At 50.0% G+C, this 15,422-nt stretch overlaps 1 protein-coding gene across 1 annotated transcript in view; it reads right to left on the reverse strand.

Moving 5' to 3' along the window:
- GAS7 (growth arrest specific 7) overlaps nucleotides 1-15,422 on the reverse strand; it is a 65,941-nt gene that overhangs the window by 19,206 nt on the left and 31,313 nt on the right. Inside the window, exons 5-7 of the mRNA XM_009637162.2 lie at nucleotides 8,901-8,990; nucleotides 7,772-7,887; nucleotides 2,570-2,644 (exon numbers count right to left, since the gene is read on the reverse strand). Of these exons, the coding sequence (XP_009635457.1) occupies nucleotides 2,570-2,644; nucleotides 7,772-7,887; nucleotides 8,901-8,990 (281 nt within the window). The remainder of the gene's footprint in view (nucleotides 1-2,569; nucleotides 2,645-7,771; nucleotides 7,888-8,900; nucleotides 8,991-15,422) is intronic.

Here is a 15,422-nt window from a genome sequence, read left to right on the forward strand (position 1 = left end):
CTTACATATCTCAGCATGATTGCTTTTTTAGACAGCAGTGTGAAGTTGTTGATGAATAAGCTGTGATTCACTATCGCCAGATCCTTCTCCCACAAACTGTTATGTAAGTGTAGCTTCCACATCCTGTGAAAGTACAAAACCTGGTACTTCGTCCTCCTTGAAAAGCATCTTCATCTTTTTCATTTCACTTCTCTAGTTTAACAGAATAATTCTGAATCGCAGTCTTTTATCCAAATGTCACACACCATCCCTCTGAGCTCTGTCTCACCGCTGGGTACGGTAAACCCATTATTTATTCTATCGTAAGTAATTAACAAAAACATTGAAAAAAATCTGGACTTGGGACAAACCTTATGGGATCTCACTCCACAGCTATTTTCTGCACTTTGTAAGCAGCGGGTATGATTTCTTACGTAGTTTTGCACCTTTGGCTTTATTTAGGCCACACTTCTCTTGCCTGCCTACAAGAATCTCCCATTGCAAAAAGCTATACTAAATTAAGAGCTGTGATGCTGACTTCTTCTGTTATTCCATCACCAGAGGAATTTAGGCTGGTTTGACATTGTTCTGTATGCATCCACAGTAATTGATCATCACCTTAGTTCTCCGCTGAGTGCTCGATGGTTTGTTCTACCACTTTGCACAGGTTATATAAAGCTGACTGATCTACAGTTTCCCGGCTCCTCTTCTCTCTCCCCTACCCCCTTTTCAAACATAGTAATATTTGCCCCTTCCTGGCAGCCTAAAAATTCAAAAGGATGATTGTAATCTCTGACAGTGCTCCGATGAGTTGAGTCCTCAAGCACGGTGTTCATCACAGCTACACAACCTGAGACTGTTCCACCCACGTAAGTGGTCCCAGCTCTCCTCCTTCCCCCGTCCCACCTTGAGGTTCCCTCCCACCATCCCATTCTCACTGGTACTATTTTATCTGATCTATGTAAGTAAACAAGGCATTTCAGTCTGCTGAGCATCTCTTATCCAACCACAACGACTTAAATGAGCACAGCTTGTATCACCTTCTGCGTACGTGCTGCAGCACTGTACTCACAGCAACCTGGACAGGACCATCCTGGTGTCACAGATCAGTCCCTCCTCATCACCCTTGTGTCCCAGTTACATACGTGACGGTGGGTGTCCCTACCCCCAGAGGAGGGCAGAGGACCCTGGAGGGACAGCCCATTCTTTGTGTCAACCCCACAGACTGCTGAACAGCAAAACTGGAAAATGCTCTGTGGAGTACAAAGCCAGCAGTAGTAACTGGTGTGTGTTTACAGAGCAGCTCACAGGGCCTTCTGACAGACCCCTCCTCAGAAATGAGAAGACGACCCTGGTGAAGGTTTACCGTGAGTGTGCTAGGCTGCAGTCCCACTTTTGACTCCTTCAAATCCTCCTGTTGGCTGCTCTTCCTCCCTCATTTTTTTAAATGGAATTTTTCCCTTTCCTGGGCCTCACCTATAACTAGGATCTTCTCACCAGCCTCTTCCTAGGCCTAGCCAATTTGGCCATCACGGCACCTTCCATTCCCTCCCCTTGCCAATTCTCCAGGCAGAGCACCACTGGGCAGTGCTCCAGCTCCCTGCACTCTGCTTCATGCTCTCTTCACTTCCCTGTTTCAACATCTCTTTATGCTTTGGTCCTCATTCCCTTTCTTTTCACCTACTCTCCCCCAGTTTCCTTCCCCTTAATTTTTTCAGGCATTTCCCCCTTCACCTACTGGGGGTAGGAGAAAGTGGGAGGAGGACGTGGAAGAAAGCGGTTTTAGCTTTTCTAGGAGCAGCTTAACACCCACACCTACAGGCGAAAGCCGAACAGAAGCCATCATCAGTGTAGGTGCTCAGAGAAGGAGCAGCCTCTCACTATCTCTGCCCTTGCATCCTGGAAGCTGAGCAAACGCCCCGGGGTGCTGTGCTGCCCGGGACGCAGGGCCTGGGGTGAGGACAGCCATTCCCACTGGGCTGCCAGTGCCTGGAGGGCTTGGGCTGGACAGAGCCAAAAGCTTCTAATCCTTCAGGAGTGGCGTCTTTCCATCATTACCGAAGAATTACAATGTCGTCTGAAGTGCATTGCCTAATATTTCTTAATAACTTCCAAAGTGTGAACGAGCTGTAAATAAGGGACAACTTGCTCTCTTCTTGGAGGGCCAGACCCAAGATGAGAAGAGACGACTTCTTCCTTCCTCTGTCTGTGCTGCTCCAATTCTTCTGGCCTGACCTTATGGATCTACTAACAGCAGCATCTATATTCTACATATTCTTCCTTATTTAAAGTAATTCAGTACTTCTACATGCTAACCCCTAAAGGAACCGGTGCTGGCTAGAACAAGGACAGCATAAACACATTACTGGAAATGCAAGGTTTTATGCAGGTCTTCCTAAAAATTTACCATGAACATCTTCAAAAGAAAAATATTCCAAAGCAATTCTATCTTCCTCAACACACCCAGGATACCAAGCTAAAAAAACCTCTACTCAATGGGAGTGCTCAGGAAAAATACCTGTACCTATGTGGGAGGAATGCCTTTTATGTTAAAATTCTTGTCTTCTGCAGAAGTCGCAGACACACTTACCCTTCTTCCTGAGCAGCCAAGGAATTCTGAGACAGTTTGGACAGGTTTTTAGCATATTCCTCCTCAATCTTTATCCTACACTCACACAGGGAGAGAGAGAAAATAAAAAGATAGCAGTAAGTAAGCTTTAAGGCAGAAACCCACACACATAATTTATAGAAATTATCTGCATTTTAACAGATCTTGCCACAGGAATTTTCCTTTCGGTTTCCAGGGCTTGGCAGCACCAGTTTCAGGATTCATCTCTCCCCTCCATATGCTAAAAACTCAACGGCAGGAGCAGGGATATACGCAGGACAGCATGTGCGATAAAATTAGTAGGAAAAGCTACAATTCTGGAGAGCAAATAACAAGGACAAAGTGTTTCTACTGTGCAGCACAGACTGTCTGCAAAACTGGGCTCGCTGGGGAAGCACGTGCTCCAGCCTGCTGCTGAGCATGAGGTCGCATGGCCCTGCAGCAAAGACGAGGGAATGCAGTGACACAGGAGGAATCCAAATGAGGTCTGGGGTGCTGGACTGCACCTTTCCCAGGGACATCGAATGCCTCCCGCTCCCCATTACAGACAACAAAGCTGGTGAAGATGTGGCAGGAGCTCCTGTTGCCGACATGTGGTTGTGCAGCCCCTGCCTTTCATGCATCCCACTGCTGCCCTGTCCTCCTCGCCATTCTCTCAGCAGCACCACACCAGGAACAGGATCCGAGCTTGCCAGCGGTGGGGTGCAGATGAGGGAAGCCAATGGCACACAACTACCGTGGGAATGGCTGCCGGGAGAAGCAGCGTAGCTGTTGAGTGAGGGGACAAGGGTAAATGCCGGCTGTGCAGCAGGGAAGGAAAGAGCTGCCACTGGTTCAGAGGTGACATGCATCGTGCCTGAAACCAACCCCTGGCTCCCTGAGTTCTCGCAGGGGAGAAACCTGGTCTGAAATCCATCTCCTTCCAGTAAGAAGACAGAAGGTGGGATATTTTTGGCAGGCACATTTGCAGTTGCTAGTTGAGCAACGACTGTTATGTGTGGCACGTTCAGGACAAAAGGGGTGCCCTGAGCCAGCTAAGAGGGGTCTGATACTCTGGGCTGCGCAAGATACGATCTGGGTGTCACCCTGTGGGATGCAGCTGGCTGAGGCCCACAGCAATGCCCAGCTCCGTACAGCATGGTACAACCACAGACCTCACCCTGCATGTGGGCTCCTCTCTGTCCCCCTCGCACGGAACATGGCCAGCCAGCTCCCCACACCTGCCACAGCGAGACCAGCAAAGGCCAAAAGCTGCACTGTGGTTAGGACCTCACTGTGGAAAGGGATTTACCCAGGCACGTTTCATCTGACCTACTCTAAATACCTACGTTATGATAAGACCAATCTTATCTCTGAAGCAACAATCTCTATGGACTGGAAAGGGAGCACAGATCAGCTATAATGAAGATGCAAATGCCTAAACATAGCTGAGATAAGCACCTAAGCATCCAGCCCAAAGCCAGGGCTCGCTGCTTTTGCCTCAGCTACCAGGAGTTCCCAATGGAAGCATCCTTCACCATGCAACTTTATTCCTGCTCAGGTTTGGCCTAAGGATGCCTTTGGAGTGGTTTACTCATGGATGGTAGGTGTGCAAAGGTGCTAGCTGGCCTGCCGACTGTTCTGAGCTGCCCGTACAGATGGACCCACGCCGAATCGGCCTCTTGGGCCTTTGTCTCATGAACAGAGGAATAACCGTCTTCCATCATAAAGGTTTGCTGTGAAAATAATGAATTGAAAACCCGGGGAAATTCTTCTTTGGTACTGCTGTAGCAGACATAAATAGTTCCACCCCAGCCTGGCGTCCTGCCATCATCTTCTGTGGGCAAACACCTTGAGCGCCTCAGAAGAGGCTAAAAACCAAGATGAAGACATACCTCAAAGAGGGAAAAAAACATTCGCCTCCTGGTCCTGGACGCTATAAACACTCGGCAAGCTCTAGAGTGTGCCTCCAGAGATCCCAATGGCCCTTCTGCAGTTACTGCAGCTTCACGCCAAAAAAACCCCAAGTTTCTTGTTCCTACTAACTTGTTTGAAAACTTTCAGCATTTCACCCCCTGTGTAGGAAGCACTACAGGTTGTAAGTGCATTTTGACCCATGCTGTCCTGACTTATTACTCCAGTTGCTCTTTGGATGCTTATTCCCTGCTCTCTTACAATTTTTTTTTTTAAATAAAGTACTTTGTGTGCCCACACTGAAACAGTTTCAGTCACACTGTGTTATAATGGGTGAAGAAAAATTAGAGAGCTACAGAGGGAGGCGAAGGTGATCTGATGTGACTGCCATGCAAGAAGGAACTAAATAAAGACAACACAGGGAACACAGAGAAAAGGCGATGGAGGATATCTGACAGCCCTCTACACAACTGTCACCACATGAGGACAGTGACCGCGAGTCTTTTTACACAATTTCTCCAGATTAGGAGGCAACAATGAAATTAGCAGACAACAGAAGCAGAATTAACTTTTCCTGTAGTGTATAAATTGCAGAAGTCTGCTACAAATTGTTGCAGTGGTCGAAAATACAGAAAGACTCAAAAGAATGAGACCAACAGTGGAAGATGTTCACAGGTATCTGCTGAACATGGCAAACCTAAGGCCAGCTCTGGCTCTGCAAATCCCCAAGCTTCTGGTTATTGGGAGCCAGGAGGACAGGGACTTTCGAGCCCTTTCCCTCTTGGGCACTTAGTACTGCCATGGTCAGACGAAAGCCGCTGGGCTGGACAGACCTTCATCGGGCTCACCTCAGCCACTCTCTGGCTTGCATTTCTTCTCATGTAGTTAAATAATCTGCTATCTATTTTAAATTTTCTAAGCGTAGCCCAGCTCAGTTAAAGAGTGCATGGCCAAAAGCGCAGGGCAGTGTTCCTTTGCTAACAAAACCACTCCTTCTCATACTTGGAGGGACTGATGCTATTCAGGGCAGCCTGCAGATTTTCTTGGTTGTTTTGCAGTGCTTACTTGAATGCAAATGCTGGATCATATTTTCACTTTTGAGTTAAAGTAATTCCTTCTTTCACACCCACATCCTTGATCTTTCAGTTCAGTCTATTTACTGATTATTTTCTTCTCTTTCTTGGGGTCTGTTGTATTAAAATTCAAGGTCTGTATTATAACCCTACCTTTGTCAGCAAGAACCGAATAAACACATAATTGCTCACTCTAAGATTGCTATTTAAAAGTAGCTCCTCTAAAAGCATCTACTTGATAAACTAAATTTCACTTAGTTGTTGGTTATTTGATGAAGAAATCCAATTACCGTGTCCCATCCCAGCTTCCTGTTTAAAGCTGTTTTTATTAGCTGCCTGAACCTCATCCCCAGGAGGCTGGTTGTTCAGATGGAGAGAATTTTTCTGGACATGAAAACCCCTTGTTAAACATGGTCTTGTATTCCCTGAGCCACCTGAAGGTCATCAAGAAAATCTTATCAGTCCTCCTTCCCTCTTAGCTGGGAACGTAAAGGTTCCCCTAGTGGCCTCAATTCTCATGTCTGTGCATAACCTCTCCAGCTCAATGCTGTCCCCCTCCTTTTCCACGCAGAGTGATCCTGAATCATTTGTTCCAAACAGAAGAAAAAAGAACATTCATCTTTGGTAACTCCCATCTAGATCCCCTTCACACTCAGTTCCAAACCTCCTTTATTTCCAGCACACAGTGAATCTTTTCCGTCTTTCTTCTGTAACATGCCTACTCCTCCCTCTGCCGAGGACATGAACGTGCTCTGCCCAGCATCAGAGCTGCTCCCTACTGGCTGTCTCATTTCATGCCAACCTCCCCTCCCTCCTGAATGCTGCTTTCTTTTGTTTCTGTCAAATTTCATTATATGTTACTTTCTTTGGAGCAGCTTTTCTCCTCTTTTCTCTAGCCACAGCTATCACAATTCTGCATGCCCGAGTCTGCTTCTCTACTGTATTCTCCCTTTGCCAGCTGGTCCTTTCTTCCACCCACATCCTGTGGTCGCACTTTTCCATCGAGGCAACAGCCCCTCGGACGGTCTTTGTCAAAGGCATTGGGGACCACACGTGGGTGCTGGGCACTCTGCACCTCCTGCACCAGACTGCCTTTATCACCTCTGCTATACTTTGCAATTCTCCACTGCTGCCATATCCCTAGTACTAAAAAAAAGACAACTAAAGGCAGAAAGAAAACAAACCACAAATGAAAGCAACTCTCTGCAAGTTCTGCCCAATCGAACTGCCCCCCAATGCCAATGCGGGTACCTGTTTGTTGCCCGTTCATTGCTCCCACCACTGCTGATTTACATCAGCACAGCTGTGCTGTGCCCGTAGCAGCAGAGCAGGAAGGCAAATCCCAACTTGGCAGCAAGCACCAGCACAGAGGCAACCACAGAGGACAGCAGCTCCTTCATCTGCTGCAACTGCCTCCAGGAGAGAGCATCCGCGAGTGTTCTCTGCCTTCCTCCTGGCAGTGAGCACCCCTGTTCCCTATGGGTTGCTCTCCAGTCCTGAGAGCCATCCTCAAGATGATTTAGGCTGGCTTGGACACACGACACGGGATTTCAGGTAACAGTGGCACTGCTTATGAGTAATGACATCCCATCATCTCCAGTACGTGGATGAACTGAGCATCTATACAGCGCTTGTTTGGTGCCCAGCATGCTTCCTACGTCAGCAGAGCAACAGACAATTAAGAGCACCCTTGCCTTTTCTAGTAGCGACATTTGCCATCATGACTTGAGCTTCACTCTAAGTATCTGTTTGTGTAATTCAGCTCCATAACTAGCTTAAGTCCCAAGCGATGTCTTTTTACATCTTCATCTAGGAAACTGCTTATGCTCCATGTCAACAAATTGCTTCTCTATTTTTCAGACAAAATATTTCCTTTCTAAATATCATCTCTGCTCTGTTTTTTCCATGCCCATGTTTTTTCCTTGAATCTGCAGCTTAAAACCTTCTTGGTTCCCTCTGTCCAAACGGACAGCCTGCATGCAACACAACTAAGACAGGCACAGCAGGAACCATGAGCGAGAGCTGGGGCAGACTGGAGAGTGTGATGGGACATTAAAGACTTATTAAATGTTCCTAGACTTACTAAATGTTCCTTAAACACTGGCAGCATATCTTTTACATGGTTTATGCTATATCATTAATGTACCAAAGGAATATCTAAATCGGGGAAAAAAAAAAATGCCATAAGTAGTTAATTTGAAAGCAAAGTGCTAATTACCTTTCTCGAACGAACTCTGCCATTTCTTTTTGCATTTGTTTCCCTTTAAGTTGCTTTTGAAGAAGAATTTCAAATCCCGACACGGTATTGTTCCCTTGTGAATCCTTCTTGTCAGCCTGGAAGGAAAAAGGAAATTCAAGGAAAAGATACGGGGATCAAATCCACAGACACGCAGCTCCCAGCAACAGCCGCCCAAGTGGCCCCAAGAGCCCTCCTCCAGTCAGAGCCGGCGGTCGCAGCACCTCAGCCCCTCTAAGCACGCATGAGAGGACGTGCTGCTGCACATCCAGCAGCTACATCTTTCTGTAAGTGAAACTTTTTTTTTTTTTTAAATGGAAATGCTTCATTAACTGGTAACTGAAAGCACACGTGGAATTCATAGAATCTTCACTGCTGAGGTAGTATCCCCCCCACCCCCCAAAAAGCAGATTTCCAATGGAAGATTTTTTCTATCAGCTCCCCCCTTAAAGGACCACTGTGTCATTTTAATCTGATTCGGGATCCTGAAAAGAGGAGTGAAGCACGAGTGGGCACACAGAGCACAGCCACTGGAGCCCTCCTGTGCTGAAGGCTGCATGAAAACCCATCAAGCTAAGAGCTACCAATGGCCTGTCCTTCACAAACATCATCCTTTAAAAAAGTCGCTTATCATCTGTCCTCCAGAATATCCCTGGGAGCGAGTTCTACAGTTTAACACAAAGCCTGTGACTATCTGCTTGGTTTAAACATGATAGCCCCAGCCTCCCCGTGCACCCCAAGCTCTCATGCTCTGGGAAACACTGAAATAACACCCCATACCAGCCACCCCACCACCCCTCTTGCTGCTGCACAGCCCTTTCGGACGAGGAGTTTTGGGATGTGTGGTTTGTCCTGCATCCCCCCCATTTCCTGACCAAAGCCATCTCCTGACAGCTGACCATGCCCTTCTGGACACTCTTCCGAGTCGCCCACATCTCAGACTGGTTTCCGCCTGACCTTCACAGCCATCCTCAGCCTCCCTGGTGCTGCCCTACAGCACTGTATTTCAGCCCAAATTCTCCTCCACCTCATACCACAAATCAAGCTGTTTGTTCCACTTTTTCAGAAGCTTGGGAGCTGCAATATGGCATGTGGCTGGCTGCTTACTTACCCAGAAATAATCGCAGTAGCTCCACTCTGAAGGCTTCAGCAACTGCTGCTCTGGCATTACGTCAGGATGGGGGAAAGTCACACAGTTTATCTGTAAAAAAAAGCAAAAGGGAGTTAGAAGGTAATGAAATTCAGCTGTTGATGAGAAGTATGCAAATGAAAGGTTACATAGACACACTTCCAATCAGAACATCCATAGTTAGTGCGTGTCAGGGAAGAAAAATGGGTTGTTGCATGGAAACAGGAGCTAAGTATTCCCAGAAAGCTCCTCTGAACAAGCAGGAGTGTCAGCTCGGAGGAAAAAAACCGACCCATTTCACACGAGGAAAACCTGCTTGATTTGGAAAGCGCCATACAGGGAGATCTCCTAGATCCCTAAGAAACTGTGGTAAAAATCCTGATGTGAAGCAGCCCGAGTACGCCCTGGACCCCAGAAACACCGCAAGCAGCAGAGAGCACTTGCAGGCACTACCAGTGTATCTCATCAGAAAATCTGGGCTATGTTAGTCTCTAACAGGGTTACAAAAACGGTGTTATTTTGTCAGTGCACAGCCCTTCCAGCTACCCCAGAGACCTTTTCAGATGGAAGTGATGCTCCCTGCAGAAAGGAGCAGGGGCTCTCTCAAGTCAGCCAGCCTTCAGCGTGCAAAAACCACTGCCAATTTGTGAGACGGGACTCATCACACCATCATTAAACAAAGGCATAGAAAATCACAAGTGCTCATCAAGCTACCGCAGTAGAAAATGTGGCCTGATAAAAGCAGAGTGGAAGTGAAGAGCGTGGCATCTACTGCAGAACGTGCTGCAGAATAGCTCTGGAAGCAGTTAAGCCCTTTGGGGGAAGCATCAGCAAGAGTCGGAGCGTGCTGCCAGTACATAACGCTCACCTAAAACTTCTGTTAATGTTCACAGGAAATCCAAAAACAAAGCTGTGGGCAGGGTTAGCAGGGCTGCACGGGCAGACCTAAAGGCAGTGCTTATTTGCAGTGAATCTGCCTTTGGGCCATTCAGAGAGGATCAAAAAGGACACAGCAGCACACTGCAAAGTGCCGACACAGCGTAACACAAACACACCGCCCCCTCCATGCTACAGCAAGGCAGACAAAGCCTTTAGCTGACGCGACGCTGTCCTACAGACCCACGCTGACTCTGCTGCTGTCTGCCCACGCTGACGTTTCAGCGCCTGTCCTGTAATTCTCCACCCCTCCTCCACAAAAATCACTCCGACCAGAGCTTGCCAAGTCCATTTCAAACCAGGCTGAGGACCCTGGTGTCTTTGGCTGTCACCTCAGCTAGATCCTAAACCAGGATCCCTTCTAGCTTCCTTCCAGCTCCCATCGGGCTTCAATCTGACCTGCAGGAGGCCGGAGACCAGGGCTATCGTTCAGCATCACTTCACAGGCAGCAGCTGTGCCCTGGGGAGCCTGCACCTCGGCCAGAGCCGGGCTCCACCAGCCACAGGGTCCCAGCCACAGGCAAGAGAAGCTCCTGAGAACACCTCCCCGTTTCTTCATGCTCCCCATCAGAAGCGCCATGCATCAGGAGCTATAAAACATCAGCTCAGTGCAGAGCCACATGACAGAGGTGCTGGTGCTCACCCTCACCCAGGCACCCCACACCCCTGCAGCAACAGGGGACGTGATTGGGGGACACGGCAGTGTAGTCGCACTCCACTGGGCTCGCCTGAGCTGCAGCGAAGGGCCCGTGTGTTACCCCACGCTGACCTCTGTCACCACCACAGCCTCCAGCATGAAGCCCCTCCACGAGGGACATTTCACTGAGGACGCTTTCTGTCCCTGCCCCTTTCCTGCCAGCTCAGTTATCTCAGGATAGCACTGCAAGCCCCTCTTGCCCTGTTTTTTTGGCTAGCTAGGTTGGGTTACCATCCCTTCTCCATTTGGGGATCACCAGATCTAAAACCCGGAGAGCAGATCCCAGCATCTGCTGGAAGCAACCCAGCCATGGGAGGGGAGCTGGCACCTCTCCTCCAGGCGCCGCAAAGCTCCGTCACGAGGGGCTGCTGGCGTGCACTGGCTCAGCAGCCCCGTTAGGAGACTCCTCTCACCCCACCAGGGAGCTTCACGGCCCAAATGCCTTAAAGATACTGGCTAGAAATCTTAAGCCAAATATGGTACTTTCAGACAGTGCCCGGCAAGCACCAACCTGGACCAGCACACAGGGGCAGAGAGAGAAAAGGCTCTGCATTGCTTCACAGGCCACCAAATCCCATTCCACTGCTGCGGGTGGGCTGTGCTGGCACCCGGGCATGCCTATACCCCATCACAGCCGCACACCAGTTCTCAAATAACACAACACATTGTAGTTTCACCTTAAAAAAACAAGATGGCCTCAGAAGCCATGCACGTACCATGGCAGGGCGACCGCTTCCTATGCACGAGCAAGGCTGCAGCGCATCCCCCCAGAGCAGGGCAGGCACAAGCACTGAAGCACATCCAGCAATGACAACACTGCAGGTAACCACGAGAAGGTATGCGCTGTCAAGACAGGCTTAAACTCCTTCTGACTTTGAGGATTTCTGGCTTTCATGCTGCATTTCACACTCACTGAGTAAAATACGGGTGACAGCCAGAGGTCACTTGGACACTGACCCTTCCAGCCCCTCCAGCCTCTACAGCACAGAATCACAGAATCATTTAGGTTGGAAAAGCCCTTTAAGATCATCAAGGCCAACCACTCCCCTAACCCTGCCATCCCACCACTAAACCCTGGCCCTAAGCACTTTTTCTGCCCGGCTTTTAAATACCCCCAGGGATGGGGACTCGACACCTTCCCTGGGCAGCCCCCCTTCCAGGGCTTGACAGCCCTTTCAGGGAAGGAATTTTTCCCAATGTCCAACCTAACCCTACCCTGGCACAACTTGAGACCGTTTCCCCTCGTCCCATCGCCCATTCCCTAGGAGCAGAGACCGACCACCCCCCCGGCTCCCCACTCCTGTCAGTCAGTTTTAAGAAGTGGTAAGGGCTCCCCTCAGCCTCCTCTCCTCCAGGCTGAACACCCCCAGGGCCCGAGCCGCTCCCCAGCAGCCTTGGGCTCCAGACCCCTCCCCAACTCCGTTGCCCTTCTCTGGACATGCTCCAGCCCCTCCATGTCCTTCTGGGAGTGAGGGGCCCAACCCTGAACCCAGCATTCGAGGGGCGGCCTCACCAGTGCCCAGCACAGGGGCACGGTCACTGCCCTGCTCCTGCTGGCCACACCATTCCTGAAAAAAACTCCCCCCTCCCCCAACAGCCTGGCCGACACTGCCCCATGCACAGCTACCGCAGGTGCCCACACCACCCCCCAAGCGGGTGAGCTTACTGTGCTGCGCTGAAGTGACCGAAGCGGGGCAACGTTCTTGCTCATTCCTTCAACTTAAAAATGCAGATTATTGTTCCTGATTTCTCCACGCTCGTGGCACCTAAGCACTGCATAGCTGTGCCAGGCTGCCTGACTTCAGTATCTGGGCTACGATTTCAGCTGACAGCCAAAAAGTACCATGGCCAACTCCACTGGCTGCACGGCGTTCACCTACCAAATGGCACCACTTCGGCAGAACAGCCAGATGCAAAGGCTGGAGAAGACCTCAGAGGAGCTTGGGCACAAAGGCTTGGGCAGTTTTAACTCTACCCAGGCAGGGAAGCTCAGGAATGCTCAGACTGGTTCTAGGTAGCTTCAGCATCACGGGTCTGCACCTGGCAAGGTGACGCTGTGGCTACAGTATGACCAACGGGGAGAACAGACAACTGAAGTCCTGAATGTTAACAAAGGCCATGGATATGCTTCCTGTTTCAAAGGGAAAGTTCTACCAACAGTGTTTAGCAGCCTTCCTTACTCGGTCCATCTGTAGAGAGGCCAGAGACGTTCGGTCAGTGCCTTCCCAAGCAGGGGATTTCTGAGGGTTTCTGCATGCCGTCAGCCCCTGGGCAGGCAGGAGAGCCGTGCTGAAAGCGCGGCTCCTGACGGGTTCGTCGCCTTGTCTCAGACGCAGAGCACAGCAGCAAATACCAAGTTACTGTGTGCAGGCCACCCCTTGGCCTGTCAGCAGACGCCTTTGCTTCTGTGCCCAACACACACAAGACAAATGCCAGCGTTTTCCGAGTCCTGCGGTATCTTGCCAAGGCACTAGGGCATCCTTCAGAAAGAAACTCGCACGCAGAAATACTGTATCATCAGATCGGCTTCTCACCCTTCGCGTGAGACACAGCTCCGTCCCTGAGTCCATATCCCTCTGTGCCTTCTCCATTAACACTCCCTTGCCTATGGTAAAGGAGCTTTGGTGTCCAGAGGACACCACGGCCTGCAGGACAGCCCTTTAGGAATCGGACAGCAAACCACCCAGCCTACAGCTAGAGTGCACCTTGGAATGTACTGCAAAATCACAGCAGACCACAAACCATGGACCTGCACGTCTGCTTCCAAAGTGAGCATCAATAATTTGTGCAAGCAGCAGTTTCATAACAGCCTCTGATATAACCCAGCAGGGGTTTCCCTTCCAAAGAAAACAGAACACAGCATCGGTAACATTTGTTTACCACAGAGAAAACACCACACTCTTCTTCTTCTTGGGCGCACACAGATGAAACCTACTGCAGCTCCCACCTGCCCTCAGGGCTTCCAGAAGCCATGCTCCTACATGGCTACTGGGGTGCAGATGGGGCAGACACTTCCCTAGGAAGACGGGAACAAATTCCCACCCCTCTGCTGAAAGTGATGAAACACTAGGCTGCAGCCGCTGGTCAGGTTGGACATCACCTGATGTCCGCAGTTTGCACGGGATTTCTGTTTGGGGGTAAGTTTGCTGGACTGAGGGCCCCAAAGTTAATCACAAAATGCCCCTCCGCAAGAGAGATTCTACCTGAGCACTGCTACAGACCAAGAAAAACCCTCTGACAGCAAGCGAGGGATGTGCCCTGCAGCTCTGTTAACCAGAACACCCCCACGTCAGCTCGAGTGGTGCTGAACAGACAACCTCCCCGGAGACAGGGGGGAACCTGCCTTGCCTTACAGTTTACACTCTGCACGAGAACACTGTTCTTCACAAAGCTTCCTTGATGCGGACAATGGCTTGGAGCAAACAGCTGTTAAAATTAGCTTGGTTTTGTCTGCCTGGTGCATCATACCTGAAAGCTTCAGACTCCTGCTGCAGAAACGCACGCCCAGCGACCCTGACATAACACACAACGCTGCCTTGCTTTGCAGGCGCTGCCAATGGCACATGGGCGAGCAAACACAGCAGTGAAAACCACCCCCAGAGAACAGCCAGAGCCCTCACCCCTGCAAGCAGCGAGGACCCCAGGAGGGCAAGCGCTGTCACTCCCATGCTGTGCCTGCAGCCCAGCACAGCCCACCCCGGGACCGTGCCTCAGCCCCCTGGACTTGATGGTCAGCCCGCACTTTGCTCCTGCCCCCCTGGCCTCCGCGGGCAGGGGCCCGCACTCCGCGGCTCGGACACGTTTCCAACAGATTGATACTCACTTCGTGACATACCCCTCCATGCACTAAATAACAGTAACAGCACATTGCTGCACTCGGAATGACTGATGTGGAGAGCCAAAGAAACCGCTGAAGGTATTTTTTCTTTCCCAATAAAACTGCACCTGCGTGGCAATGACTGACCCCCACTGCCATCAGGCACCAGTACGGGCTCCTTTTGAACCCCCGTCCCTGTCACCAGACCCCAGGGAATTGTGTCCCCCTCCCCAGATAAACCAACAGGCTGTGAGTGATAATGTGGACAACAGCCTCCCCCTCATAGTAACAGTTAACAGTGATGTAGAACATTAAATTATTCCTTTTGTTCTCCTGGATTTTATACCCTGCCCATGTTTGCAGCTGTGAGCACGTTTATCGCCTCTCCTTTATCACCGCCATTCGTTTATCTGCATGCTTATCTTCTCTATTATTTCCTTTCAAATAAACCTTTCTATTCCAGCCACTTTCATTAATCTATTTTGATTTCTTTCCTGTTTTTAACCATCTGTCCTGCACTGAGGAGTCCAGAAGTGCAAGCCGTGTTCCAGATGAGGTCACCAGGCATACAAAAGATGTTAATGCCTGTAAACACTGTACTGAGAGCATCGTAATTGAGTCAGCTATATTTAATTACTACTATTAAAAGCAAATGTGAGATTAATTTCATACTGAAACCTAAAATCCCTGCCTATACTTCCCTCCAGAAATCTCCACTTGGGCACTCTGGCACAGAAATACAACTCTGACATCTCTGGAGAAAACCATGGAGATTCCGCCCTGGCGGGGCAATGACCCCTCCCCGCGGCTTGTGCTTGCCTGGCCCCGCGGCACTTCGCCAGTGCTGAGCCTCTCGGGGGGGCTGGGGGGATACCAGGTGCCGAAGTTTTTTCGGGACACCTGGTTCGCAGCCAGCATCCCTGGGGCTTCACCTTCCCCGGTCGGGCTCTACCTCCTGCTCGCCCCGGAGCCACCAGGATCAAGGGGAAGATAGTCCCGGAATTCTACGCAGGGCGAAGATCCCAAAGGCCCCCTGCGCCCCAGACTCTTCAGT

The sequence above is a fragment of the Egretta garzetta genome, unplaced genomic scaffold (assembly GCF_000687185.1).
Source record: "Egretta garzetta isolate BGI_Z169 unplaced genomic scaffold, ASM68718v1 scaffold644, whole genome shotgun sequence".
In the NCBI taxonomy this organism is placed as follows: domain Eukaryota; kingdom Metazoa; phylum Chordata; class Aves; order Pelecaniformes; family Ardeidae; genus Egretta; species Egretta garzetta.